The sequence below is a fragment of the Balaenoptera borealis genome, assembly GCF_965194805.1.
Source record: "Balaenoptera borealis genome assembly, chromosome: 3".
NCBI lineage: Eukaryota > Metazoa > Chordata > Mammalia > Artiodactyla > Balaenopteridae > Balaenoptera > Balaenoptera borealis.
Window position 1 is genome coordinate 9,938,908 of NC_138866.1, and position 27,452 is coordinate 9,966,359.

Genomic DNA, 27,452 nt, shown 5'->3' on the forward strand with positions numbered 1-27,452 from the left:
GGCAGCAGTGAGGTGGTGGGAAGTGGTTTTGATTCTGAATATATTTTACAAGCGGCAGGATGTGCAGAGGGCTTGGAAGTGGAGTGACACAAAGGAAGTCACGGCTTTGACCTGAACAACTGGCCAGACGAAATGGTTATTTACTGAGACGGAGAAGACTGCAGAAGGAGCAAGTGCAGATGAGGAAGATGGGGATTAACTGGACAGATGAAGTCTGACGAGCCTGTTAGGTAGTCGATGGAAATCCTAGTGGGCAGTTGGCTCAATGAGTCTTCTGTCCAGGGTGAATGTCCATGCTGGAGATTTGCAGTCAGGAATCTTCAGCACACAGTTGATACAGAAGCCATGAGACTGGAGAATCACCCAGGCAAGTAAGTGCAGTTTGAGAAGAAGAGATAAAAGGAGAGCATCTACAGCACCACCACAGTCTAAATGGGGCTGATAAAGAAGCAACAAGCAAACTGAAGAATTCCAGAGAGGTGAAAGGAAATCCAGGAAAGTATTAAAAAAACCAACCAACCAAACAAACAGACAAAAAAACTTCCTAGGAAAAGATGGTGCAGGAAATGTTCTGCTTTGCTAAGCTAAAATTCTACTGCTTTGCCAGGGCTGGTTGTCTAACTTGGGGCTGCCGTCTTCATTCATTCATTCATTCATTCATTCATCTAAGAGCTCTCCAGATACTATTTTTTTATTTCTATGCCAAACCTTGAGACAACTAAGTCCCATTCCTGGAGTTCCCAGGATACCTTCTCAGCTGAGCCTTCAGTTGAGGATTCTTATACAATAAAATCTGCTTTTTATTCAACCAAAAAGGCAAAAGAAGCTCCTCCTCTAGAATTTTCATCTCTGTACATAGCAATAATAGTCCCAAACTTATTCAGCACTCACCACGGATACTGCCAAGCATGGTAATGCTTTCTCTAATTAAGGGGTCCCAATTACCCCAAAGAGAATTGTTTTCATTTCTGGCAGCTGAAGAGAAGGCTCCTTTGAATACCAATAGTCTTTTTCTAGCCTTGGTATTGTCTAGACTCAGTGAATTTAAATTTTAAACATTCACTTAAGGAAAAACAATCAACAGTCCACGCACACTTCATTCTTTATAACCCAAGGCAGATCTAGAAAACATACATTCAACAGAAGCTACAGAAGCCTTAGCAGTGATTTATCTCTGTGAGAATCCTGGGCCCAGGAGATTATAAAGATTTAGAGATTAGGGATCATACTTTTCAGGTAAACGAAATTCTTTATGTACACTACCTCAAGTATTTATTCCTCAGAACACCCCATGAATTAGGTACCAAGGAAATTGATGCACAGAGAGGTTTTGTAAGTTGCCCAGACACATAGCTGGTGTAGAGCTGGAAATCAGCTCAGGGAGTATGGCTCCAGAAACTCTCCTCCTCCCCTGCATGATCCTGCCACTCTCGCCTGTAATGGCTTTCATTCTACCTGCCTATTTCTAAAAGTGTTGAGCAAAGGCTTTCGTATCCAAAAGCCAGTTAGTATATGGTGTTGCTGGACCCATTTGTTAGGCTGGCAGCTGCCCAAGCAGGAGAGTGAGAACCAAGACAAACTGCTATACGATCATCTCTTACTCAGAAAAACCACCAAAATTCATAGAGCAATATTCATCTTCATCTGGTTTTTGAATTAACAGGTTGCTTTCCCTTAGAGTCAATGCTATGCTATTAGTCACACTGACTCGAGTAGAGATGATTTCACTTCCTTTCAAATAATTTTTGGGAACTGCTTGATAAATGACAATTCAACACATTGGAAGCTATTTTTCTAGAATCACAACTTCAATTTGCTAAATGTTAACAATGTGGTTGGATCCCTTAGTTATTTACCAAGAGGTAAATTCTAAAGAATTATCAACGGGGTCTTTCAATTTACTTAAAATCACTTTAAATTTGCTTTAAATCTCAAGTCAAGGAAACCTCAGCTCTAGTTTATACAGCACAGGTAAGATGCACAAAATACTAAAGCCAATGCAGTGGTACTTTCTGTATTTTCTCACCCTAAAAATACAAAACAAAACCAATGTCTAGATGTGTTCCCCTTAAATAACGCTCACAACATTCTTAGGCTGAACTTTTCAACATCTTTTGACAATTCTTCTTGGTATATTTTCTCTCAACAGCCATGCTATCAGTCTATGCTTATTGCCTGGCCAAGTCTTCCTGTTAAAAAGTATTAAATGTTTGCATGTTGTCTACAATGCACATTAGTTATTTGTAAAAGATACAAATATGTCACACAGCATGAAACTAGCATGAAGCATGGCTGGCATGTGAAAGCTCAGCAGGGAGCTCTGGAGTTCTGTTCAGGAAGTCTTGGCCAACTGACTCTGTGTCTCCTACAGATCTGAGTTCCTCAAATTCAGAACAGAGGCATAGAGCACAAATACGAAATCTAATGGCTGAGGGTTTAAAATTCTCTTCAACTCATTATGCAATATACAAATAACTCAAACAGTATGCATGTGTGCTTAATGCCACTGAATTGTACAAAATAGTTAAAATGGTAAATTTTATGTTATGTATGTTTTACCACAATTTTTAAAACAAATTAATATGCTTATTTGGGGAGGAAAAAAAGGCAAAATACATTTATTCTTTTTTTCAGTTTCCAAGCAAGCCATTTTCAGGCCTGTTTCATTTAACTTCACAGTTATTTAATCAACTCCAATTACCATTTACTGGATTTTGAAAATGTGAGACAGCTAAAAGACTTGGAAACAGCCTTACTTCTCTGAATAAATGGGCCTGTAAAAATGGACAGATCTTCTCCAAGCCAACTTTCAACTATTTTCTCCTTTAGTCTTAGAAGATATAGATAAATTAATCACATCTACTCAATCTTCTCTTGATGCCAATGTGTGTATCCAAGTGGCTGGAGAAGCCTGCCAATCTGGCTGTGACTACTGCTGTCAACCCAATAAACTAAAGACCTGAGACAGTGTTAAAAGATCACGCTTCCAGGTCCTACTGAGGCTCAATTAAGTCTACCAAGAATTTCAAAACAAGTATAAATTCTTCACTTGATTATTTTTAATTGACTAAGAAAATGCTTTTGCATATATTCATTACAGTAGATACATAAAAAATACAATTTTTTCAAATATTTTCTTGGATTGGTACCATACCTCACATTTGCTACTGGATCATGTGTCAGTTCAATAGCAGGTAGAAAGAAATATTTACAGAAAAATGATTTGGAAAAGATCTCTATAATAAATTCACAGGTATCCAAAAATCGGAGTCTATTCCAATAACTTTTTCCTTGGCCCAGTTCTAGAAACAACAACAAAAAATTATAAGTTTAATTTTTCCTACATAAAATTTCATGTGAAAAAATCACTAAGTCCATGACAATCTTTTTTATATCCACAATTTGTTTAGCAAAAACAAGAGATAAGGGGGAAAAAAACATATTATATACCCCCAAATTAATAGCACCTGAAAAAACAGAAAAAATGTATTAAACATTGCATTCAGTTCCATGAGCATTTATTAAATATTGAATGAACATATCTACTATTTTTTGATTACCCACCATGTGCTAAGTACTTTACACATATTATCTCATTAAATCCTGAAAGTCAATCCAATGGGATGAGAATAAATTTATTCCTCCTAAAAGGTAAGGATACTGAGATTCAGAGAGGTTAAAGCCACAGAGCTGGAAAGTACAGAGCTAGAATTCAAATGCAGGTCTGTAAAACTTCAAAATCTTTGACCAATGAAATTAACTGTTTTCTTCTTCTCGTTTCCTTAAAAATGCTTTGAAGTAAAATCATATGTAAACACGGTATCACTGAAAATAATTCAAGTCAATGTTGAAAGGATAATTTTCTCTCCCTTATTACAGAAATGTTCAGAAGCAAAATTCTTAATATTTAAAACCAAATAGAGGGCTTCCCTGATGGTGCAGTGGTTGAGAATCTGCCTGCCAATGCAGGAGACACGGGTTCGAGCCCTGGTCTGGGAAGATCCCACATGCCGCGGAGCAACTAGGTCCGTGAGCCACAATTACTGAGCCTGCGCGTCTGGAGCCTGTGCTCCGCAACAAGAGAGGCCGCGATAATGAGAGGCCCGTGCACTGCGATGAAGAGTGGCCCCCACTTGCCGCAACTAGAGGAAGCCCTCGCACAGAAACGAAGACCCAACACAGCCATAAATTAATTAATTAATTAATTAATTAATTTAAAAAAAAACCCAAATAGAATCTCCATTCAAAATAAAACATTCTAAAGGTCAGGTCCTACCACTAAAAAAATGAAAACTGAATTAAAATACAGTAAAAAAAGGAAGATTAAAGTATATTGAGCATTATTTTTTCTTAAATGGAATTTTATGTACTCTCATTTTTTGAAAAGTGGTGATCCATACTTAAAATGGGAAACTCCAATAACCAGAAAAATTCCATTACCTGCCTATGCTGGATAACAGAGTTTAATTAAAGCATTAAGACACTACAGTCAAAGCAAGTACACAATAATTAACAAATTCACTAAGTATATATAGGTGTGCACCACTACTTCTAGAATTAACACTTTAACAAAAGGTTTTTGTCTTGATTTTAGCCCACAGCAAATTAAATTTGCATTTGTTAATTGACAATTTTTTAAGACATTATAAACCACCTCGGCTTCCCAGATTCACATTCATGTGTACCATCAAGTCTATTCAAGGGAACAAAACTCACATTCTGTAATATTTAAAATAGGAACATAAAACAAATTATTAGATTCAAGGATAGCCTACTTATATCTTAGTTCCAAATTGTATTAATCAGGATAGAAGCTGGGCTTTCAACAATAAGTATACATATTTTAATATCTCAAGTGTAGAAATTCACAAAAGGCAGCCTAGAGTAGTCATTACTCTCATTCATCACAAATCTGATCCTGTCAAAGATTTCTAAAACAAGCCAAAAACATTAGCCTACAAAACTCAAATGCAAATATATACCAACATTGGCCTAATTATTCATGGCAAAATGATACATAAGTCAGATCTCACTAAGGCCAACCAGTTTGTTTACTTTCTATTTTTCAAAATGAGAGACAATGATTACTTACGTTCAATTAATTTTTGAATGACCTCGTGTCTCTGTTCTTGTTTACGATTATAACGTAGAAAAATGCATAGAGTTCGTGAAGCGGCCTTTTGGACAGGTAAGACATTCTTAAAGAAATAAGGAAGACAATTAAACCAGTCTAATAGTATATACTCTGAATAATTTGGCCCCACAAATCTATTTTAAGTTATTGACTAAAAGTAAAAGCAGTATTGCCTACCTCTCAAATCACTGTGGAAGTGTCTTCATAATTTAATGTTACCATCACTCAGGCAAATCAACTAATCTACTATCACACTACAAAGTTAACGCAATTTGGCAGTCATTTCCAAATCATCCAGATTTGATTTATATTTGACTCTCATTTCCTTGCCACTTCATCTTAAGTGATATTCTCCCCAAATTATATCTCAACCACCTCTGGACCTTGTCACTCATTTATTCAACAAACATTTGTTAGAACATACCCTGTGTCAGGTATCTCACCAAAGATGTGTAACTTCTAAAATATAAACTCAGAGATCCCATGACCAGGTATATGTCATATCCCTCAGGCTTAGTTCTGCCTCTTTCACCTCAATGCCATTCTTTGAGGTCCCCGGTCCATGACACAGATAAAGCTGAGAATCCAAGGGACACCATACCAATTACTCTTACCAGTGTTTTAAACTCCTTTGTCCTTTGAATTTCTGTCACACCACTGGGCAGAACCTTAATTCTAAATGAATTCAACCATTCATCTTTACTGGATTTGGGTTCAAACGATGTATTAGAGAAAAATCTCTCAATCAGATATACTGTATCCAGTATAAATTCATGTTCACCATCTTGACTTACATATAAATATTATAACATTCAATTCTTGACGATTCAGACTATTATACTAAGATCCTTGAAATTCAAGTAGGAAAAACTATACATTGCTCAGAGAGTACTGCCTGCTACCTCCTCTCATATTTTATACAAGTTATTTCCACTCTATTGAGTACCATTTCATGTGGTGCTTTTAATCCAATATAAAAAAAGAATATTCACTATGAGTTAGAACAGAAAATTTAAGAAATGTACATAAACAGAAATATCAGTGGAATTACAGAAAATGAATTTTAGATAAATGAACTAAATAAAAGGATGTTACTCTTTTCTTTCATTTTGTGTATAATAATAGAATTTCAAATGCATAAACACTAGTCATTTGAAATAAAAATAGTTTAAAATACGTATATTTTATACCTCACAGTATAAGGTAATGTCTCTTGGGCCAGAAATCAAAGATAAAGGTAATTATATCAAAACAAGTAAAAGCCGGTTTAAAGAAGTTGTGGCCACTTAAGCATGAGAATAATGACTGCAATTGATTAAAAGATTATTTAATATAAAATGATGAGTCTAAAAGAAAGAGACAAAACCAAAAACAAAATTCATTCATCATCATTGGAAGTGGCTACTGCACCACTTCAGAGTTTTCCTAACTCTGAAAATTGATAATTAGAGGGAAAGAAATAAGAATTCACCTTCTCTTTACATTAGGAAATATATTTTAGGGTAAATATATTACCCAAGTAGATGTTAAAAAAAAAGGCATTTCTCCTGAGAAGAATGCCATCAACAATGTAGACGAAAAGACAGAATTTAAAAAATCATTTTTCTGCAAGTTCTAATGAAATAACTGATCAGGCAAGGATCATCAATGGATGCTAAAACTAATGGGTAAAAGCTTGGTGGGAAACTGGGTATTGCGAGTGTTGAAGTGTCAGCTTCAGATTGTGACGCAGATCACAAGGGAGAAAACACAATTTTGCAGTAGACTAACAGAGCCGTCCCCATCTGCACAACCACTCCTAGCTCACTTACGGAGGGACAGCCGTCCAGACACAATGCAACATAAAATACACAGCAGCATTTATGAAGTATTCTTGCCAAAAACGTTTAACCTAAGACTTGGCAAGCCCTTATCAAACCTCCAGTTTAGAAGAAATATGGAGAAGAGATAAACAAGTTAATCCATGAAGACATTCTACAGAACAACTGACTAAGTCTCTTCCTCAATTCAATGTCATGAAAAAGTGGGGAAGGGCCAAGAGGGAATCTGTTCTGGATTAAAAGGGAACTAAGAGATGTAACCACCTAAGGCAATGTATAGGTCTTAGTTGGATCCTACATGGAATAAAACAACTGTCACACATATTTGGGGCATAACTGGTAAATTTTAATATGAACTTTAAATGATATTAAAGATAATTGTTCATTTTGTCAAATGTAATAATTGTATCATGATTATATAGGGCAATGTCCTTTTTCAGAGATGAATACTGAAATGTTTAGAGATAAAAATATAATGATATCTATAATTTAAATTTTTCAGCACAATGAAATAGAAAAGGCCAATATGTCAGAATGTTAACAACTGTTAAATCTAGGTGATGGGTGTGTGAGGGTTCATTATAGTATTTTCTCTGCCTTTCTGCGTTTAAAATCTTTTTCATAACAAAAGCAGGAAAAAAAGTTAGTTTCTGTCATTCCTCTACTCAAAACTTTCCAAAGCCTTCCCCTGTATCACAGAATACAATCTACGCTCTACATCATGGCCTTCAAGCACCTGCGTGTTGTGGGCCCAGCGACCTCTCCAGCCTCACCTCTCGCTAACGACCGCCACACGGGCTTCCTTGCTGCTCCTCACACAACCAAGCACACCCCGTATCACACCTTTGCATCCACTCTTCCCTTTGCGGGGACCACCTGTCCTTCAGACCTCCACATGGTCACTCCCTTACTTGGTCCAAGTCTCTGCACAAAGCATATTTGATCAGAGAGGGCTTTTTCCTGACCACTATATTCACAATACCATCCTAAGACCCTCCATCACTTTCTTCCCCTCTACCCTGGTTTTTAGTTCCTCCTTGTACTTTTCATCCCTGGTGTACGATGTATGTATTATATGTGTTGGTTTTCTGTCTCTAATTGAATTTAAAGTTCTATGAGAACAGGTCCTTTGTCTTTTCATTCACTACTGTGTTCCTAGCATCCAGAATAGTACTCAGCACACAGTAAGTGCTCAATAAATTTTGTTAAATGAATGAATATTACAACCATTAGATACGGAACTAAATATATAATCTTTTTTCCAGAGAATATTGAAACAGAATATAAGTATCTTTTTAGATCATGGAAAATGTGCTATAGTGAATCACGTATATCCTTTTAAGTGTGGAATTACCTCCTTGTAAAAGAAAACATAAAGCAGATCCCTTAGGCTTGAAAGTATTTTGTTCACACTATGTTGTAAATAATTTCTCTTTCCTGATAAGGGAAAGTACAAATATGGAATAATTATGTATTCTTAGCTTTCTAAACACAAAGACACTTACTAAGTAATCAGGTTGAGACAATTAAGATCAAGACCACCTGTTAATATATTTATTTTATTTTACTATTTATCTCTTCCCACATGACCACCATGTAAGAATGCAAGGCCCTTTAGAGCAGGATTCTGTCTGTCTTATTCACTCCTATATCCCCAGCTCTTAGAACAGTGCCTGACACACAGCAGAGACTCAAATAACTAACTGCTGAATACAGTAATTAATAAATTCTGCTTGATTTCATGTGAAATTTTCTATGTGGTGCATTCATGTATTATCCTCTGAGAAGGAAGTTATTTTTGTCAATATCACTTTTTAAGATTATTACATCTATAAAATAACCTTCAACCCCTACACTTTGCTTTGATACATGAAACAAACTTCATGTAGCGATGTTAGGTCATAAGATATATGCCTTTTTTCTTTTTTTTTTAGTTAAGTTGTAAATGACACCAATAATGTCATTTTTTTCCTCTTTGAAGCTAAACCTGATTTTGGGTTTTTGAGATGGCTACTAGATTTCACTATCTCACTTTTTTTGAGAACAGTAAGAATTCAAAGTACTTTTTAAATAGTTTCTAAAACATATACATTATGTAGAACTTTTTTATACTTCAAAAAATGGTAGTATGATGTCATATTCAATGTACAGTGAACTGAGGGTTAAACAATCCTCTCTGGAAATTTTAAGGAAAAAGGTAGACAACTTACTCTATGGGGAAATTTGAGTACAAGTCTTTTTTTTCCCCCCCTACTTTGACTCTAATTTTGAGGTTATCCATAGTAGGGCATCCGTGTTTTTTGTATACATTTTATTTGTAACAAGTCACTGCTCAGGTACTATAAAAGAAAAAGAAACCAAACTAGTATTAAGGGGCTTAAGGGATACCCTTAAGGCAACAGGGCACAGCTGAGGCCATGAGACATGAAAGGTGTACATGAGAGCAAAAGGCACTTTGCAGTTGAGATCACTGACTCCTGCCAAGCTCTCCCTTGAGAAGAACGGTATCAAGCTTGCAGTGCATGTGTTTACACTCTCCCTGTGCATCCCTCTCTCCAGCTAGGCAGAAGCTGATGAAAAGGAGAACCGGTGGGGAAGCAAAGGTAACACCCCTCCAGGCAGAAGGGCATGAACTGAGTTTGTAGTTCTATTTCAAGAATGTGGAGAATTTGGTTCATTCCAAAACAGGAGCAAGTTCAAGAGAAAATCAGATAACAGGTATTGGGCTCACATTTGTCATCATGATTGTGAACATTCTTTGCAAGAAACGATAATAAATCTGATCACTTGATATGACGTGCGGCAGACAGGCGTATTTCTGGAGCAGCTTCTCGTGAGTTCTCCACTTTAAAGAGGCTGCAGCTCGCTGCTCAGCAGCTGTGAGAGCTGGAATCAAGTCAGGGAGAGATGATAACTAAAGAAGAAAACACATCAAGAGAATCAAAGATAATTAAAGAAATCAGCTTCAGCACTCAGCCAAATTATTCAGTCTTACAATACACTGGGGAGGGGGAACTCTTAATCTTTTCTGAAATTAGGAGGCACCTTAGTTGTCACAGGGAGGTAAGTATTTAGTAAAATCAAATACTTTTTTAAAAAATCTATAAATAAAATTTATGATTACTGGAAACAAAATTTTTAAAGAGACTGGGATTCACAACCCTTCTAAAGTAAAATGTATTCTATTTCACTGTCAGCAAACTTTGACCTTCTAAACTCCCACCCTTCTGTCCTCAACAGTTGCTATTCTTTGCAGTAATAATTAATGCTAATAAGAACTGAAAATATGAACGTAAACTCCAAGGACAATAAATAAGGATTGTGTGGTAATGTAAGAATGGTAGAGGACAAATGTAAAATAGATAGCTAGTGGGAAGCAGCTGCATCTCACGGGGAGATCAGCTCCGTGCTTTGTGACCACCTAGAGGGGTGGGATAGGGAGGGTGGGAGGGAGACGCAAGAGGGAGGGGATATGGGGATATATGTATATGTATAGCTGATTCACTTTGTTAAATAGCAGAAACTAACACACCATTGTAAAGCAATTATACTCCAATAAAGATGTTTAAAAAAAAAAAAAGGGAATGGTAGAGGAAATTCAAGCTGTTCAAACTCTAGCAGACATTTACTGAGCACCTACTATGTGGCAAGCACTATTTTAAATGTTTTTCATACATTCTTCTGTTGATTCCTCACAACAACTCTGCAGAGTAAGGTAGGCCATATAATGTCCAGAAACTTTTTTGATACATGGGATTTACCTTATTTTCTTGAACACTGCTTTCTCCACCAGTAGACATAAGTTCCAGGATTTCTGGAAGATGATCTATGAGAGCATCTAGTACCTTTTAACAGAGATATTGATTACTCTTCTTGTGATGGCAATGTTTTTCTAATCTTAGATTAACTAACATGCCAATTTCTACACAGAAATAGTATGAGTTACCAAACAGCATTTTGGGGGTTTCTATTTTCTTGCTCTGTCATCTTCTTGCTGCAAAGTCTTAGAAACAAAATCAGCTACCTTGATCAAACTACCTTTGAAAAGAGATTAGTATGTCTACCTCTTGATAATATTCAAATCGTCTAGATCTGAGACAGCCTGACAACATACTCAAAACTGCCTCCCAACTTCTAAAAAGCAGTTTAAGTCAGATGACACCGTCAGTGATGTCTAATGTTGAGGAGTTGAGCTTTGGTAAGCTAGCAGTCATTTGGGCGAATAGGATATAGTAGATAAAGCATCAAAATAAAGTATTCCAAAGCCTCCACAAGTATACTCCCCAAACAATGCTAAGAGAAATAAAAAGATATAAAATGTGATATAACATATGATCACAATTGTGTAAAGTTTTAAAAACTTTATATAGAAAAAATAGAAAATGAAAAAATATAAGACAATAGAAACAGTGATCAGAACTAAAACTATTCTTTTGTCTGTCTACTTTTTGGCCTTTCCAAAATTTTCTGTAACAAACAAATATACATATATATTTTAAAACCTACTATTTTTAAAAGATATTCCCAATTTCTAGTCTATAATACAGTGGCATATCGACTTGAAGCTTCTAGGGTTAGTCAGCTATTAGAATTCATGCAATTCCCAAGAAGCAGGAAAATGAAAAAAGGCATTGATATATTCAAACTTAATATAACGGAAGTAAAAAGCAAAGAGTAAGAAGATATTACCTCCAATGATTCATCTTGTAATAATGTTATTAGTTCTTTATGTATGAAATACACTCCAGAATTCAGAAGTTTAGACACCTAGAATGGAGCAATAAAGTCTCTCAGATTTGAGACTACTAGACATACAAAGGTTATAAGAACAATTTTAAAAAAATAATCCCTGTTAGATTTTCTTCTAAAATGAGACTTGGTTACAACACAACTATAAAATTAGATTTCTAGAAAAATTACTTGCATACGTAAGCTTTTCAGTCTGCTTCCTAACACGCTGGAGTGTGTGAACATATTGAGGGTCGGGAGTGTATGAGAATGGATTTATCAGTCATGACTTCCCTCTCACAGGCACTAATAAGCTCATGGATGCCTGTGGTTCATATTTTAAAGCCTTAGAGCAGCCAACAGGGTCTTTCAAGGGAGCCCAGCCACGGGAGCATTCATCTCGGTGCAGAGCTCCCAGAGAGGGCAAATTCTACTGAAGGCCAGTAGCCACATAGGGATAGAGAAAACTCCTAAGCAAGCAAAACTTCGAAGACTTTTCCCATCAAAGACTTCAATCAGCAAGAGAGGAGTTGGGAGTTGGGAGAATCGAGACTAAACCAACTCCTTTGTGAACCATTTTTTTTTTCCCCTCCAGACAAGCAACAGTAAAAATCTGCAATGGTAGATTCACCAGTTTCTACTTCAACTTTAAGGTTTTGGGGTTTTTTTCCACATACTGGGTTTCTGAGTAAGGTTTTACTTGAAAAAGGGGCTCCTAGACAAATAAGGTGTTTTAAAAGTCTTTGCTCTACAGGGTGGTTTTTGACGTTTTGAAAGTATTTTCAAAATACTATTTTTCTGAAAAACAAGAATGAACTCAGAACATACTAAAGTAATGATCAGAATCCAACAATAACACTGTTAAGGAAATTTAAATCCACCAGTGGATTTTCGTTATTTAAAAGGACAAACCTAGACTAACCATTCATTTATGGAGTCAAGTATCATCTTAACCTACCTACATGGTATGATTGTAAGAATACAGAAATTAGCCACCCAGCAAATAGTTAAATCAATGATTTCCAAACTCACTTCTACTGGTGAAATATTTTTGTGTACATATTTCAATATGTTTATTTCTATGGTGCTAACACATTATGTCCACTTATAGTGGACATAAATACAATGAAATATTAAAGGTATGAGATAAAAATAAACATAAATAGAAACTCTCGTATTGTGTAAATATTGCTTTCTCAGACTCTAATCTCATGCAACCATCTCTGGAGACCACCAATCTAGACAAATACAAGCGTGCATGGGAACCATGCCTAAATGCCCACTTAATACATATTAGAGACAAGTAGTTCACTCAGCCAGCCAGTGCCCTCTGCCCTCTCTCCTCCTCCAAAAGCATATTCCTATATGCATATTTACAAAGATGACTTACTTGTTCAACACTGAATTATTTTAATTAATTATACCATTTAAAGGGAATATTTTCTGGACTTTGCACAATGAACATTTATTTCATTCACACTAGAAAAAAAATGTTATTCAAAAGAAGCAGAGACTATCATTCAATAGTCAAGAGCCTTAAGTAACATTTCTAACGCTGCTGTGGACATCCTGCACACTTTCAGCTAATGTGACAGTGCTCTGAACACAGTGCAAGGAAGGGGGTGAGCTATCCTCGCTGAGAATAAGAATATTTATTATGCCTCTCATAAAGGAAGGAAATATTTTATTAACCCACACAGATATTTTTATGTGACAGTCCTAAAGTTGGCAAGTTATAGGTTATACATGTAAACTGCAATTATAGCAACATGTACTTACTGCAGTCACTCAAGAAACATGCCCTAAATTTCAACCTCAAGGGTTAAGAAGTTAATTCTATTCATCATAAAGTTTAAATTCACTTTTGCTCTTACACTATGGAGAGTTGTTGTAACAGCTGAATCTAAAAGCTGTGCTCACGAAACATGATCCATTTGCAGTAAAAACCATGTATTTAAATAATCTATCTCTCAATTTTCCATTTGTACTTAAGTTCTTAAGTTTAGGTGTAAAGCTAAATATAAACATTATAGGGCTTCCCTGGTGGCACAGTGGTTAAGAATCCGCCTGCCAATGCAGGGGACACGGGTTCGAGCCCTGGTCCGGGAAGATCCCACATGCCACGGAGCGACTAAGCCCGTACACCACAACTACTGAGCCCGTGCTCTACAACAAGAGAAGCCACTGCAATGAGAAGCCCACGCACCCCAACGAAGAGTAGCCCCACTCGCTGCAACTAGAGAAAGCCCGCACGCAGCAACAAAGACCCAACTCAGCCAATAAATTAATTAATTAAAAAAACAAAACAAAAACATTATAAAGCATATAAAAACTGATTTTACTTCCAGATCTGTAACAGCCACATCCATACCACAATGTCTGGCTTAAAGTAAGGATTTACTAGAGATATACTGAACGAATGGATTAATACCTGCTAAACGAATATAATGTATTTATGTAAATGAATTCTGTGTAACATTCTAAACAGAATTACGGGAATTTTTCAATATTTAGGACTAGAATATGAGAACAATATGGAGCCTGTATCTTTTAATAAATCTGTAAACAGATGTGTACAAAATATCAAAAAATCATCTAGTACATGTAGGTAGAATTAACAACAAATGTAAAGTGGTATCACTTTTTCAGACTTACTTCATAAAAGCAAATAGCAATAGTGTATCTGACTGGTACTTCAGGGTCATGACAAAGGCAGAAGAATGTAGAATAGAGATCCATGTGGAAATTTTTAGGATCAACAAAAACAATCATGGCCTGGTGGAGGTGGGAGGGAGAAGATGAGTGGGAAGGAGAGAAAAACATGAATCAACACCTCTTATTATAATCATGTCACTTAAACTGAATCATGTCCTCTGAATCATAATTTAGTTAGAAACCATATTTGGAAGATCCAAATGTATGCATATAATTCTAATATATATACTTACACAGAGATAAATATAAATTAACCAATATACACCAGTCATAATGCTAAGTAGCAAGTGTCAAATATGGCAATATTTTTCAATGCAATCCATTCACATGTTTTTAAGTTAAAATTAAAACGTTTAGCCAATACAAACGTATAATTTATTACCGGAAAGTTATAAGCACAGTTCTTCCGTACTGAAATATATTTCTTCTCCTGCTCTAAGATTTGGGGTGGAATCTGGTTTTCATTGTGTCCATTTTCCTGTTGCAAACCCAATGTACAAAGTTTCTTATAAAACTCCAAAAATCTCAAGTGTTGATCTGGAGTAAATATTCCTAAAACAAATGCAAAACCTTTGCTCAACATTTTAACTGAAAACAATAACTAAAAAGGGAAAAGCAAAGTGCACTAAAAACATAATTGGAACCAAATATTTAAATAAATGGTTGGAAATCATAAATAAAAGCAACAATGAGAAAAGAATAACTATTGTGAAGAAATCTAATGGTTCTTCACCTTATGTTAATTTTAACAATATTTTCATTTTAATTTCGATAGTATAAAACTATGCAATGCAGGAATTACACCTGCATTAATTTCTGCAGCATGTACCATTGTATATACCACTAGTGAGTCACTACAATAATAATATGGCAGCCATTATTGCTATTTACTTATGGTAAATATTCTAAAGTTGCCTACAGAAAAGACATGCACATATGTCTGCAGAGAAGGAGCTTAAAAATGGAATCTGAGAGAATTCCCTGGCGGTCCAGTGGTTAAGACTTGGCACTTTCACTGCCGTGGACCCAGGTTCAATCCCTGGTCGGGAAACTAAGATCCCAGAAGCGGTAAGGCACAGCCAAAAAAAAAAAAAAGGAATCTGAAAGACGGCGAAGTAAACTCAAAATAATTTTGATCAATGGAATGGACTGGTTCCACATTCATACACCGTCTTAGGAAGCTAGTAGCTCAACATATATTGCAATACTTTTTTTCAACAGTCTATTAAAAGTCCACAATCTGCACAAAAATATGTTTTTCTATGCTAGATTGTTATAATTGAATTAATGCTTACATTATTTTAGTAAGCTAAGAACTGAGTAATATGTTCAGCATGCCAAGAGTTACAGGTATTATTCTGCATTCTAAGCTGAACTGCTCATGTGATATATTAATTATTCCACAAAAAGTTAATAAGAGTATACTTACTATGCACAATAGTTAATATACCTGAGCTTCTATTATCATATACCAACTAATACATAAAGATAAAATATTCAGAAATTTAAAAGGCTATGCCTACTTCACTCTGCCATTTTTTTTTTAATAAGTTTATTTATTTTATTTATTTATTTTTGGCTGCACTGGGTCTTCATTGCTGTGCGCGGGCTTTCTCTAACTGCGGTGAGCAGGGGCTACTCTTCACTGTGGTGCACAGGCTTCTCATTGCAATGTCTTCTCTTGTTGTGGAGCAGGGACTCTAGGTGTGCAGGCTTCAGTAGTTGTGGCACACGGGCTCAGTAGTTGTGGCTCACGGGCTCTAGAGCACAGATTCAGTAGTTGTGGCGCATGGGCTTAGTTGCTCCGTGGCATGTGGGATCTTCCCGGACCAGGGCTCAAACCCGTGTCCCCTGCATTAGTAGGCAGATTCTTAACCACTACGCCACCAGGGAAGCCCCTGCCATTGTTCTTTCATATAGGTTCTACTAGTGAATACGTCATTTCTAACTGTGTTCTAAATTATGCTATCAAAATTCTAAGATCTCTTAAGATTTTACACATTTAAAGGGTAGGCTTTACAACTGAAGAGCTAAAGTTTAGTGGCTAAGGTAAAAGAAAAAGGAAAAATTATCTATAATCTTGACATTCTTAGGACATATCATACCATATAGTCCATGGCATAGTTTTCCTAAATGGAAAGATAAGGAAATAAGAATTGATTCATCTGCTTTGAAAGATTTTTCACAAAACGATTTCACTAAGGGAAGTATAGTTTGACTTCTATCATCTGAAAAACAAGAATAAAACGTAGTTTAGATCCAGTTGCCCACACTGCACATGTGGAAATTAATGCATATACACAAATTCCAGAAAGAAAAATTACTATGTTAGTCTCAGAGTACCAGAAAATATCTGAAAACAATGATGATGGAGGGATGACATAAAGAATAGGTGAGAGATAAGTGGGAAACATCAAAAACTTTTATGCCAGGCTAAGGGGTTTGGACTTGACACTGCAGGCCATAGGGAATAAACTATAGAGTGACTACAAATTAAAAAGCTAAGATGATTGAGGCTTTGAGTCTGAATAACTACAAGAATGCTAATACTACTAGTATAAATAGATGAGCAGCAGGAACTCTCTTCTGCATACATCTCACACCATGCTGCATTTTGTCATTTCAGTTTTGACTGAAATTAAGTTAGCTTATATTACATTCTGTATAATGAATTTCTTCGCTTTTACTTCCTATACAACTCTTTTTTAAAAAGTGAATTCATTCTTTGAGTATGCCAGCTTAGGTCATAAGTTTCTGATATTAACAATATTTACGTTTTGATTCCAAATGCTCCCTGAATTTCCCACAGTTCTCTTAAACTTTCAGAAATAAATCACTACTTTATTAAGGGTCTGACAATATTAAGTAAAATCCTGTAACAGGTTTACTGGTATTATTATTATCACTGTTATTATTATCATCACATTTCAGTACCATAACTACTGTTTTTACTAAATAACATTCATTCGACATTTATTGAATTTCTCAGACAACAAGCATTAACAGAAGTAGAAAGATGAATAAAAAGTTCTCTGAACTTGAGAAACTCAGACCAGCAAAGAAGTCAAACTCAAAAAGTATCATAAGACAATGTGATCACTATTTTAATAGTTAGTATAAGGCAAGAGTCTGCAAACTATTTTTGCAAATATTCTAGGCTTTGTAGTTTATCTGTCCCAAGTATTCAACTCTGTCACTTTGGCACAAAACAGCTACAGACAATACATAAACAAATGGGAGTGGCTGTGTTCCAATAAGCTCTATTTACAAAAACTGGTGGCAGCAGGATTTGGCCTGTAGGCCATAGTTTGCCAACCCCTGGTATAAAGGGATTTAGAAGATGTCAGAGAAGACACTGTTTTGAACTGGGCACTGAAAAGAAGCAGCTGGCTAGGAGAAAAATAGAGGGAAGGGTGAAAAAAGTGAACATGAAAAGGCTCGAGGTTGAAAGAATTTGGTATGCCAAGATAACGGCAAATGGGGCTGGAGCACCAGATCCCAGAGGAGTGGGAAAGAACGGGAGGAAATAAAGCCATGAACACAGGTTAGGACAGATCTGTGATAACCGAGTGTGGGGCAGGAAAAACCCCAGATCAGAGATGATGCCCAGGTTTCTAGTTTGGATGCCTAAGGGTGCCCCATTATTAGGACAAAGAGATTCATTTGTTCACTTATCAGATACTGCTGTTTCTACTCCTCTGGTTCATCCAATGGCCTAAATTATTATTCTGTAACATCCACACATCACAATTGTCCATACTGCAATAATCTTTAAGAGGGTCTCCTAGTTCAGTTAAAATATTGTTAATCCAAAGTAATCTTACAGGGGCTTCCCTGGTGGCGCAGTGGTTAAGAATCTGCCTGCCAATGCAGGGGACACGGGTTTGAGACCTGGCCCGGGAAGATCCCACATGCTACGGAGCAACTAAGCCCGGGCACCACAGCTACTGAGCCTGTGCTCTAGAGCCCGTGAGCCACAACTACTGAGCCCGTGCTCCACAACAAGAGAAGCCACCGCAATGAGAAGCCACCACAATGAGAAGCCCGCGCACCGCAACAAAGTGTAGCTTCCCTGCTCTCCGCAACTAGAGAAAGCCCACGCACAGCAATGAAGACCAAATGCAGCCAAAAGTAAAATAAATAAAATAAATTTAAAAACAAAAACAAAAACAAAGGAATCCTACAATTATACAACAGTGTTTTGCACCTGAGTACTTGACATTTGCCCTTCCAAATTTCACCCTATCAAAATAGTTAATTTGCACTGATAAACTAATGTCTAACATTGGCTAAGAATCTAGTCACACATTCAGTAGAGCAACTAATTTAATTGTCTTTGTGATTTGATTTGCACAACACTAAGAAACACCTCCTTACCCATTGCCACCCAAATATCCCATCCCAGATTTCTCCTGTGGCCATGAGATTTCCAGCATTAAAATATTAAGTATAGGAAGCTAATTAGATACTGCTTTAGTCAAGATCTGTCTTAGGGTCAATTAGTTGAGCAAGTTAAAAACTAATCACCAACCCAAATTCTTAGCCCTACATACGAGTCAGTTAAATGTTGATGAAAGGAAAGAGAAGGGTAGGAAATATTCAACAACACCAGCTGCCAGGAGGGGAAAAGTGGCAGCAGAGAAGGCACCAAAAGAGAAAGGACCACAACAGAGAGAGAAGGGAAGTCTAACATTTATCATGAAAAGTTAACATAAGAAACTCCATCCTGCAGCTACCTTTGCTCCTTACTAGTGATACAAAACATGGAAAAACAATGCTTTCAGAAGCAAAGATGTGTCCACATGAAGATTTACCTGTATCAAATATGTCGAGCAGATTAACCAAAGTTTCAAAAGCTGCAAGCCGCACACTGCTGCCTTCATCCCTAGAAAGTTCTATTAATTCAGGGAGCACCACACTTTTTGTAAGTTCTGTCCTGCACAATAAGCAATAGAAGAAAATAAATCAAACCAATACATTTTTATCAAGAACTTACTAAGAACAAGTCACTGAGCTAAGTGTTACAGAAAATAGGCAAAATCATAAAGATATGGCTCCTGCTGTCTGGAATCTTGCAGTCTGGCTGGGAAAGCATGATAGTATGAATTCAAGAAACATCGATAGCAATTGCATATTAACTTATGCAACTTATGGTAGTTGCTCAATATACTCGTTAAGTGAATGTATTGTTCTGACAACTAACATGGTTGAACAATAAGATTGAATAGATGTTTATTAGCCACTTGTACTTCTTCTTTATGAAGTATATGTTCATTTTCTTTGCCCATTTGCCATATTATAAAAGTTGAGGGGAAATAAGGCATTATGGGGGACTTACATGTATGATACAAATATTTTCCCTTTTTCAGTAGTTCCTCTTAGCAAACTGGATTATAGGTAATTTTTTTCAGGAAGTGGGTGCAGATTGCATATCGCCTAAACTAATATAATTATAAGAATATCTTTCTCTTCCCTCACATGTAAATTCTGCCCCAGCCAGACGTATATGGAATAGAAGTCTAAGGCTCTAAGGATCTAAAGATCCTAATCTCTGTACAAGCCCAGTTTTATCAGTCTAGATGCTAGTAACTACAACCTAACCCTTTCATGATGTCAAAAGTGGGTAAAATACAGGGTCAGGAATAACAAGATGAACGAAATAAGCAAGCTTGCCCAGAGAGCCATCCAGGAATTCTGGGGTCTGGCTGTGTGATAACAAATCTACCCCAGTGCTGGCTATGATTTGGAGTCATCTGATGGTAGCTGTCTGCTTCAGCTTAAATACTGATGATGATTCTGAGTTCTATGGTCAGCCGGGACAGCAAAATCAATTGGAGGAACCCTCTCCTTTGTGCCTTCTCCATTGACCTGTTCTAAGGAGACTGGGTCTGAAGAAACACTGGGGACCTACTCATCTCCAGCTCTCTTTTCACAAGTTGCCTCTAGCGTTCTGGCTTGGCCCTCCCCTACATGCTCCCCCTTCATCAACAGACTTCCAATCTGACAAAAGACAAAAATAAGGGCAGAGGACAAGAACCAACCATCAATCCCATTATATCTGAATTTTACAATCTGCGTCTGACAAAGGCAATCATGGGTCTGCTTTTTGTCACTATATATTAGTTTGTATTTGACATACGGTATATATCCTTTTGTGTCTGACTTATTTCCCTTAACATACTGATTTTGAGATTCATCCATGATATAATATCACATGTATCAGTACTTCATTCCTTTTTTTTTTTTTAATTTATTTATTTTTATTTATTGGCTGTGTTGGGTCTTCGTTTCTGTGCGAGGGCTTTCTCTAGTTGCGGCGAGCGGGGGCCACTCTTCATCGCGGTGCGCAGGCCTCTCACTATCGCGGCCTCTCTTGTTGAGGAGCACAGGCTCCAGACGCGCAGGCTCAGTAGCTGTGGCTCGCGGGCCTAGTTGCTCCGCGGCATGTGGGATCTTCCCAGACCAGGGCTCGAACCCGTGTCCCCTGCATTGGCAGGCAGATTCTCAACCACTGCACCACCAGGGAAGCCCCTTCATTCCTTTTTATTGCTGAATAGTATTCCATTGTACGGACATGCCACATTTTATTTTTCCATTCACCTGTGGATAGACATTTGAATTGTTCCAGTTTTACGTAAAACAAATAAAGCTGCTATAAACTTGTGTATATAAAACAATTCTTGTTGTTGACATATATTTTCACTTCTCTTGGGTAAACACTTTATAGTAGAATAGTTGGGTCATATGGAAGATATACATTTAACTGTTAAGTAAATGCCAATCAGTTTTCCAAAGTGGGTTCCACCATTTAACACTTTCACCAGCAGTGTATTAGAGTTCCAGCTGCTCCAAATCCTCATCAATATTTGATTCTGACAGGCTTTTTACACTACACATTCTAGTTAGTGTGTAGTAGTATCTCACTGTGGTTTTAATTTGCATCCCATTTATGACTAATCATGTTGAATATATTTTCATGTGCTTTTTGGTCATGTGTTATATCTTCCTTTATGACATATCTGTTCAAACATACTAATCATTTCTTAAGTGGATTGTTTGTAAGAGTTCTGTATCATCGAGTCATAAGAGTTCTTTATATATTCTGGATATAAGCTTGATATATGTATTGTGAGTATCAGTAGTTTTCCATTCTGGACTTGACTTGTTTTAAAGAGTAAACAGATTTTTTTTTTTATAAAGTTTAATTATCACATTTTTCTTTCATAGTTCATGACTTTTATTTAAACAATCCTTGCCTACCCCAAAGCCGCAGAGATTTTCTCCTATATTTTCTTTAAGAAGTTTATAGTTTTTTTTAAAATTTATTAATTAATTTATTTATTTTTGGCTCTGTTGGGTCTTCGTTGCTGCGCTCGGGCTTTCTCTAGTTGCAGCGAGCGGGGCCTACTCTTCGTTGCAGTGTGCAGGATTCTCATTGTGGTGGCTTCTCTTTGTTGTGGAGCACGGGCTCTAGGCGTGCGGGCTGCAGTAGTTTTGGCACGCAGGCTCAGTAGTTGTGGCGCACGGGCTTAGTTGCTCCGCAGCATGTGGCATCTTCCCAGACCAGGGCTCGAACCCATGTCCCCTGCATTGGCAGGCAGATTCTTAACCACTGCGCCACCAGGGAGGTCCCAAGTTTATAGTTTTAGCATTCATATTTAGGTTTATTATAGATTTCAAGTTAGTCGTTGTGTATGGTGAGAGGTGAGAATCAATGTTCAATTTTTTTCTCTTATGAATATCCAGTTATCCCAGTATCATGTTTTGAAAAGACTTTCCTTTTCTCATTAAATTGCTTTGACACTCTATTGAAAAATCAATCCACCATAATCTGTTTCTGGATTTTCTCTTCTCTTCCACTGATACGTATGTCTATCCTTTTACCAACATTACATTCTTTTGATTACTGTAGTTTTATTATAAGTCTTGAAAACAGGTAATGCACAGTCTTTGTAATTTTTTTTTTTTTTAGACTGCTTTGGCTCTTCTAGGTCACTTGCATTTTCATATAAATTTTAGAATCACCTTCTACAAAACAGCACAGTTTTGGTCGAGACTGCATTGAATTGCTAGATCAACTTGGGGAGAATTGACATTTTAACAATATTAACAATATTGAGTCTTCCAATTCATGAATATGGTATATATCTATTTGCTTTTAAAAATTTCTCTCAACATTGTTTTATGGTTTTTCAGTGTAGAGTATAGAGTTTTTGGTGTAGGTCTTGTACCTTTTTTGTTAAGTTAAATAAGTGGAATTTTAAAATTTCATTCAAATTTTTAAATTTAAATTTTCATTCTCTAACTATCTTTTGCTAGTATACAAAAATACAGTTGATTTCTGTATGTTAACCTTGTATCCTGAAACATCCTTAAATCCATTTACTAGTTCTAATAGCTGTTTTGTAAATTACTGAAGATTTTCTATGTAAACAGCGATGTCATCTACGAATAGAAAACAATTTACTTCTTCCTTTCAGATCTTTAGACCTTTCAGGTTTTTGTCTTCTTGCCTTATTTCAATGGCTAGAACCTCCGGTACAGATTGAATAAAAGTGATGAAAACTATCCTTGCCAGCTGTTACCATAGGGGGACAGCATTCAATATCTACCATTAAGTATGATGTTAGCTATAGGTTTTTCTTTCATACATGCCCTTTATCAGATTAAGGAAGTTTCCTTCATCCCTAGCTTCCTGAGAGTTTTTAATCATGAATGGATGCTGAATTTTGTCACATATTGTAATGGGAGGATTTTCAGGTTATCTTGTTTAGTATATCACCATAATTAGAAGTCTGAACAACTTTTTCAAAAGTATGTTCTTTCTTTCCGATCTTAGTGCTGTATGTTCTTCCCCTCTAACACTGAAGGATCATTTTGTAGATCCCAAGTCTGTTTTTCTTTTCTCTTTGGTCATCCCTGTACAAGGAGAAGTCTATTCAGCACACTTGTTTTCTTGTAATGATTGTGTATGACCTCTTCATAATACTATTCGCTATTAATCTGATAGTCTAAGAATTGTCCTCTTTGATCCTAAACTGGTGCACAATCCATAGTGGCTTTCTAGTGTTTTGCAGCTTTTATTTCATATGGATATGCTAGCTTGAGGAGAATCTCTTCATTTTGCTTCCTGATCATCTTACTAATAAATAATAGTGCTCACTTCTGGTTAAGCTAAAATGGTCAGTAAATCTTCCCTTGCTAGCCACAGCAAACACAAAATTACAAACCCAGTTCTGTTCTGTTCTTGGGCCTCTTCCCAGCACATCTCAATCCCAAATGCCTTAGGAACATAACTCCCAGTGCAGTAGTATCAAACGACTGCCAATCTCTGAAGTTTTCTCTTCCTAATTCCTTTCACCTATCTCAGGGCCTCATCTAGCCTTGACTATAAGAAAATTTCTCTTGGTAACTATCAGATCTTAACAATATTCCTAATTTTCAATGCTGAAAGAAAAAAGCCTGTGTACCTCTCTTTAGTTTTATGTATTTATCAAAGGGAGAATAAAGAATATGAATCAGGTCTTAGTAATTTTCAGCCAGCATAACACAAAAGTCCTATAATTATGTCTTTAATAATATGTAAGAACTCAAAATTAAATAAATATTATATAACCAAGCATTCTAACTTAACAAGTGCATTCTAACTTAACAAGCTAGGTAGATTCTTTCTAGTTTTACTTTTATAAATTAATCCTTAAGCAATAATCATATATTAATTTTCAGAAGACCCATCCATTGTGTCAAAATTTCAGTGACCAAAAAAAAACAGAATACAAAAAGACAACAGCATGTTCTCCTAATAGGTTCTGATCTTGGTTAAGGGGCACAGATCTGGGCAAGACTGAATTAATTATGGTCCACAATGATCCAGAGTCAGCCTAGCCTTAGAAGACCTAACAGAAGGAAAGAAGCTGGTTCTGAGATCAAGGTTAGGGAACTGATTATTCTGTTGAAGTGTTAAGCTTCCACACAATACTTAAATTCTACTCAGCAAGGGTGGACGCAGGACAGAGGACACTACTCTACCCTGAATCTCTATGACACTCTAAAGTATTTCTAAAGCCTTCAATATTGGCCCAGATTTTTTTAAACTTAGCAATTTTAATGGCAACAACCTGATTGTCCTTGCTTGTGAAACAAAGAACCAGGAGAAATCACTGCAATTTCTAGTTTAAAATGAGAGGTTCCAAAGTTTTTTGTACCAATTTAGGATACTTGGGAAAAAAAAACTGTTTCCAAAGATGGTTTTTAGATAAAATTCCCTTTAATATCATACTTACGCCTTGACATGAGATTAGTTTTTACAGGTGAAGAGAAGAGACTGCCCTATCCCTCTCCTTCCTGAGCTTCACACACCCCGAAGACAAGGAGACCAACAAAGCAGACACTGGAAGCACAGAGCCGCACAGGAGACAAAGACTTCCACTGAGTAATTTCATCTGAAATGACCCAGTAATACAGCTGCCAGCTAAAAGATATGGTACAGCTATAGTCTGAGCATGGTATATTATATTCAAAGCACGGACATTTTTCCCTTCCTGGATCTAGGGGTTTGGAATGATAAGTAAGTAACTAAGGAAAAAAAGGAAAGAAATTAACATTAACCCACCATACTAAACATCTTCACTTTTATCTCTTTTAATATAAACACATCAGAAGGTACTTATTATCATCATTTTTAAAGATCATATAGAGTTTAGCTCTTTAAAAGCATGCTTTCATGGAATACAGAACAGGATACACATGTCTGACAATCCAGAAATAAAACTGTAACAAAAGGTATTGAAAGTATACTTACCCAATGCCCTGAGCTATATTTTCTAATTGCCGACACATACAAGATCGAACTTCGTACTCTACATCTTGACAGAGTGATTTTACCAAGGGAAGAATTTCTCTTTTAATGCTTAGAGAGAGAGGAAAGAAACATGCAAATGGGTGAGTATTTTAGAATAATTAATATTTTCAAAAAATTATCCTCAAAATCTTAGCTTAATAATAACAAACATACCTTAATAAAGAACTTTATCATTTACAATGTATATTTACATATGTTATTACATTTGGATGTTAACAGCTACTTTTAAATTATGTATATGACTGAGTCTTTTTAAAATAATGGTTAATTTGTAATTAGCAGCTAAAACATCCTAGCTAAGATAAAAGGCTATAAGCAAGTGGACTATCTGATTCTAGCAACCATCAACCAAAATATTCGTCAATTTTATATCTTCCTCTTGTGTCATAATTACACAACATTCCATTCTTTCCACTTGGTATTTATCATCTGGGCAGAGTGTAGCATATAAATTATAAACATTCTCTATAAAACCTCAAAGTAAGATAAATTATTCAAGATAATGAATTCATAGCAATGACGGAAAAAAGCTGATGGAAAAAAGCAGAAATCTATCTCTATGTCAATGTTTACCAATTTTTGAAGTCTGTAAGATAATTTTATTTTATCCTCAAAACTATACAAGGTATGTGACAGAGATGACTAAGATGGGAAATAGAAAAAAAAGTTACCCTTATTGATTTTGAAAGGCCATATCAAGAAGAAATGCATCTGAATAAGTAGACTTCTGAGAATTCTATATTCTGTAAATTTAAATCAGCTAAACTGTATACAGTATGGAATAATACAAATCTAATATAATTATTAATAATATAGTCATTATACATTTTAAATCAATTTAATAAAGTAGACAAAAAATTATATACAAATACTCACGCAAGGGCATCAAATTTGTTGGTCAATTTTCCTAAAATTTTACAACTAACTAAACGAGACTGGACTGTTTGGGAAAGTTGTGCCTTGGAAACAAGTGGATTCAAAATCTAAAGAGAAAAGATTTAGAGAACAAATTCACAAAATTTTATATATTCTTGACACTAATGTCAGCTATTTTCTTCAAAGAATATTTTAATGTTCTAAATGTTTTTATAGAACCTCAATTACATTTTGAGGTGCATGTTTGTTCATCACCTGGATCTCATTTTATTTGCCTTCTTGGATTATTAAGGTAAAGGTGATGATAAATTATGCAATCAAAAACAATTAGGCAGGGCTTCCCTGGTGGCGCAGTGGTTGAGAATCTGCCTGCTAATGCAGGGGACACGGGTTCGAGCCCTGGTCTGGGAAGATCCCACATGCCGCGGAGCAACTAGGCCCGTGAGCCACAACTACTGAGCCTGCGCGTCTGGAGCCTGTGCTCCGCAACAAGAGAGGCCGCGATAGTGAGAGGCCCGCGCACCGCAATGAAGAGTGGCCCCCGCTTGCCGCAACTAGAGGAAGCCCTCGCACAGAAACGAAGACTCAACACAGCCAAATAAATAAATAAATAAATACATAATAATTAAAGGTGCTAATAATTAAAAAAAAAACAACAATTAGGCACCAAAAAAATTGAATTAAAGCTTATGTTGAATTCTTTAATGATCTGTTTGCGCATATAGTTGTGAAATATACATTTTTCAAACGAAAAAAAGCAAGTTAATTATTAGATACCCTGAAATTTGTTTTTGTTCCATGTAGATTAATTTTTACATTTGTTCTGAAGCAAGCAAAACATTATAACTTCAAAAAGATTCTATTAAGGTAATTCTGTCATTTGAATACAACAGCCCAACTCTGATACTGTATTGTGTATGCCCTGGGCACTCGAACTCAACAGCATGACAGACTGCAAAGAATTATGAAGCTCAGACCCTGATTCTGGTCCCAGCTATTTAATTTGTCTAAGTAATCTTGCTATTTCTCATCCCAAGGTTTCTCATCTACTTAAAATGGAGATCAGAATACTAGGTGGTACTACGATCCCCCCAGGTTCTAACTATAACTCTAATCAAAGGGTCAACTTTTTTCCTCTCAACAGAGTAGCCAGAATTACTGAATGTATAATGATAAATATAATTTGAAAGTCAAAGATCTGAAATAAAAGGCATATTTAAAAATGTTAAAAATCACATGTTAAATAATATGCGACATTCTAGAGTAAAAACTGCATTCTCATACACCACTAATCAAAAAGTATAAATATGTCAACATT

The 27,452-nt window shown here is 36.1% G+C and overlaps 1 protein-coding gene across 2 annotated transcripts in view; it reads right to left on the reverse strand.

The window, feature by feature from the left end:
• PPP4R4 (protein phosphatase 4 regulatory subunit 4) overlaps positions 1–27,452 on the reverse strand; it is a 79,858-nt gene that overhangs the window by 23,832 nt on the left and 28,574 nt on the right. For both annotated transcript variants that reach the window (XM_082384646.1, XM_082384645.1), the window contains 11 exons: positions 26,135–26,241; positions 25,199–25,306; positions 19,212–19,333; positions 16,503–16,625; positions 14,780–14,949; positions 14,338–14,457; positions 11,644–11,721; positions 10,716–10,799; positions 9,686–9,868; positions 5,093–5,198; positions 3,155–3,302 (listed from right to left, as the gene is read on the reverse strand). In XM_082384646.1, the coding sequence (XP_082240772.1) occupies positions 3,155–3,302; positions 5,093–5,198; positions 9,686–9,868; positions 10,716–10,799; positions 11,644–11,721; positions 14,338–14,457; positions 14,780–14,949; positions 16,503–16,625; positions 19,212–19,333; positions 25,199–25,306; positions 26,135–26,241 (1,349 nt within the window). The remainder of the gene's footprint in view (positions 1–3,154; positions 3,303–5,092; positions 5,199–9,685; positions 9,869–10,715; positions 10,800–11,643; positions 11,722–14,337; positions 14,458–14,779; positions 14,950–16,502; positions 16,626–19,211; positions 19,334–25,198; positions 25,307–26,134; positions 26,242–27,452) is intronic.